General features: G+C 50.1%; 1 protein-coding gene across 1 annotated transcript; it reads right to left on the bottom strand.

Moving 5' to 3' along the window:
• Positions 1–1,083: 1,083 nt before the first annotated feature.
• Positions 1,084–2,459, bottom strand: LOC109762797 (uncharacterized). Its single transcript, XM_073500232.1, has 2 exons — positions 2,004–2,459; positions 1,084–1,911 (listed from the first exon to the last, which is right to left on the bottom strand). The coding sequence occupies exon 2, from the start codon at positions 1,708–1,710 to the stop codon at positions 1,222–1,224; it is 489 nt and encodes a 162-aa protein (XP_073356333.1). The 5' UTR covers positions 1,711–1,911; positions 2,004–2,459; the 3' UTR covers positions 1,084–1,221.
• Positions 2,460–3,270: the final 811 nt, after the last annotated feature.

The raw sequence follows: 3,270 nt of genomic DNA, 5'->3' as shown, positions 1-3,270 counted from the left end.
GACCGAACACCTCTTTTTGCCAAATTAGCAAATGGAGACGCACCACCGGTGACCTTCGAAGCAAATGGCCGCATATACAACTATGGGTACTATATTGCGGATGGGGTCTACCCGAGGTGAAGTACTTTTGTCAAGCCAGTCGAAAAACCCTATGGTAAGAAAGAACTCATCTTTCATAACGAACAAGCGTTGCCAGGAAAGATGTTGAGAGGGCATTTGGGATTTTGCAATCCCAATTTGCTACTATGCGATGACCATCTAGATTCTAGGATCAAAAGAATCTTTGGTATATTATGACTGCTTGCATGATCATGCATAACATGATCATTGAAAATGAGCGTGGGCAAGATTTAGATTACACCTTCTATGATCTGATGGGCGTACGCGTTATGCCGATGAGAAAATAGGAGTGAATCAGACGTTTCATAAGACTGTACAATGAGATTAGAGACTCCGATGCGCACGATCATGACGAAAGAGCCGCCTAGTTTCATTAATTGTTTGTTCTACAATGCAATAATTTTGTTGTATTTGTGTTGCACTTGATGTTGTGGATTTAATGAATTATATAATAATATGATATTGTGAACATGTGAAATTTTTAAGTTGTTTTCGGGACGTTTTATTTCGATCCGCGCGGCTGCACGCAGTCGCGCGGCCGGCGGCCAGTTTTATATCTCCATTTTGTATCATCTGTTGGAGTTACTTTTTTTACATCTTCAATATACATCATTTGTTGAAGTTGGCTCTTTTCTAAATGTAAAATGTACTTTTTAAAGACGTAAATTTTACAGCTTCAAATTTGCATGATCTATTGAAGATGCTCTAGGTACGTGATCTTGTACTCTCTTGGTTACCGAACCTTGAAGATGACTTCTTTTACACTAAAATAGTACAGTAGCAAAGACCAAGGAAGAATGGGGTAGCTGTTTTTGGCAAAGGCATTGTATTCCTTCATCACCCTGCGACAGGGAATCAGATTCTCACTTCACAGCTACGTTTGCCCTTTTCCTCTTTACAATCATCGAGTGCTTTTCCTTGTTTTTTTTTCGATTTAGCATATGCTAATGACGAGCTAAGCACTCAAGAATCAACATTATGTTAATAATTAACCATTTCATTTGTACAACAAGTATCGAGGACCACTCGAGAAAAAAAAAAGACAAAAGCCATGGCGCGCACACGACGCGTGCACTCCGCCACGGCCCGCGCGCCCGTCCATCAGCCGGACAGGACGCCCCCGGCGGCGACGTACCCCCCGTACGACGACGCGTCCCGCCGCACGCCGGCGCCGCTGGTCCCGGCCTCGGCGCGCGGGGGCTTCTCGCGGCCGACGGCGCCGGCCTCGCCGGCCTCCTCCCTGGCCGGCAGCTCGGCGCGGCACATGGGGCAGGTGCTCCGGATCCCGAGCCAGGGCGCGATGCAGCCGGCGTGGTACCAGTGCGCGCACGGCAGCCGCACCACGGGGTCCGCCACCGCGATCTCCTCCGTGCACACCGCGCACACCGTGCCGGCCACGCTCGGCGCCGCGAACACGGCCGGCGGCGGCTGCCACGCCGGCGCCTCCGCCGGCCCGCCGCGGGCGGCGGCGGCGGGGGCGTGGTCGACCGGGAAGGACTCCTCGTCGACGTGGTCGACGACGAGCGGGTTTCGGCCGAGGATGGAGGAGAGGAGGTACCTCGCCGTGATCCAGTCGCCGTCGTCGTCCATGCCCGATAACTTGCTGGTCAGTTGCTCCGGGTCTGGGGCTTTGTGGGATCTGAAGAGAAAGAAGAAGAAGAGAGAGAGAGAAAGATGGGGGAGAGCGGACGGGTGCGATTAAATAGGCATGGCCTGCTACGACCATGAGGAGAGACTCGTCTGTCCCTATCCGTTTTCCTTAACTGAGAGAGAAGAAGAAAGCTGTTGCTCCTGTGAGTAATCAATTAACGACTTTGTTTAGGCGCACGCGTTTATCTTATCTTATCCTAATAATTTAGCAGTAACCTGGAACGTTTCCTTACCTCGGATTGGACAGAGTCCATCAGGAACACAAGGCCGGGTTAACGACGACGACGGTGTTAGCCGTCCTCACGTGTTTTTAAATTATTAATGGATAAGACACACTCACTGCTGACGCGATCAGATTCTCTAATCTAATCTAGCTCCAGGTTTTCGTACTCTACGTGCTCGATTCTAGGGTAAACGATTTGACTCTAACGTTGCGGCCTTGCAGGTGTAAATTGTTCGAACCAAATCAATCAGTGGTACATTACGAGCTCTATTTTGGTGGGTGCGCTTGACAAGGAAGGAGGCGAGTGAAAGTGGAGATGCGCAGATGAGATTTTGGTGGGTTTGTCGACGGCGCGGTGACTAGGACATCAAGGGAGATAAGGTGTGGGCGCAGAATAGTCGGACCAGATAAGACAGCGTTGCGGCAGAACGTTTGATGATGGAACGGGAAGCGTGCCGTTTCGTCTTCTCCTTGGGCTCTTGGTTTGGTGTATGTGACCATGCCGATGGCGTGGCAGGGTTATCCGCCGCACCGGCTCGGTTCTATGGGCGTGGAGGGTTGCGCCCACGGAGAGTCCACACCCAGTCTGTGGGCGTGGACGGCAGGGCGCGTGGTATTTTTTTCTTCTTAAAACGCTTTTACTCAACCGACTGATTACGATCACGCATCAGGGCCCTCCCCCGAGACGCGTCCTGTGGGCCCACACTTAGGGAGACGGATCACCTGACGTGGGGCCGATGTGTGGGCCCGGGTCCACCTGTCAGTGTGCCAACGGCACGTCAGGGGAGCCGCGTCCATGCTTAGGGCCCTCGCGCCGGCGAGACGCGTCCTGTGGACCCACACACGTGTCCTCTCTTTTTTTACTTAGGACGCTGATAACGTTCACATGTGGATTCGAATGAGTCGTTCGCTATCATTTTTTTTTCTTGAGAAGATAGTCGATCGAGGGAGACTTCGACCGAACGAAGAGAAGCCTCCCAGGTCCCAGCTCGAACACCCGGTACACACCCATATTATATAGTAAAATAAAAATACCCAGTTTGGCCCGGTTTTTGCAGTAAACAAAAAACCCCAGTTTTGGCTGTGACTAACAAACCCCAGAGTTACCATGCTATAGAAACCAGCCCAGTTTGTATAGTCAAAAAGATATTTTTTTTCTATGAAAAAAGGAACTAAATGGAAAAGTTTATGGTAATTTGTATCTGTATCATGGTGGTAAGAAAAATATGGATTAAAAAATTAGTATGTTTTTTGTGCTATATACGTCAAAAGAGAAA

The sequence above is a fragment of the Aegilops tauschii genome, chromosome 5 (genome assembly GCF_002575655.3).
Source record: "Aegilops tauschii subsp. strangulata cultivar AL8/78 chromosome 5, Aet v6.0, whole genome shotgun sequence".
In the NCBI taxonomy this organism is placed as follows: domain Eukaryota; kingdom Viridiplantae; phylum Streptophyta; class Magnoliopsida; order Poales; family Poaceae; genus Aegilops; species Aegilops tauschii.
The sequence above is the reverse complement of the archived record's forward strand: the minus strand, read 5'-3'. Positions and strand labels throughout refer to the sequence as shown.

Excerpts from the sequence above, each read along its gene's own strand:
- LOC109762797 (XM_073500232.1), bottom strand. The coding sequence starts at position 1,710 with ATGGACGACGACGGCGACTGGATCACGGCGAGGTACCTCCTCTCCTCC.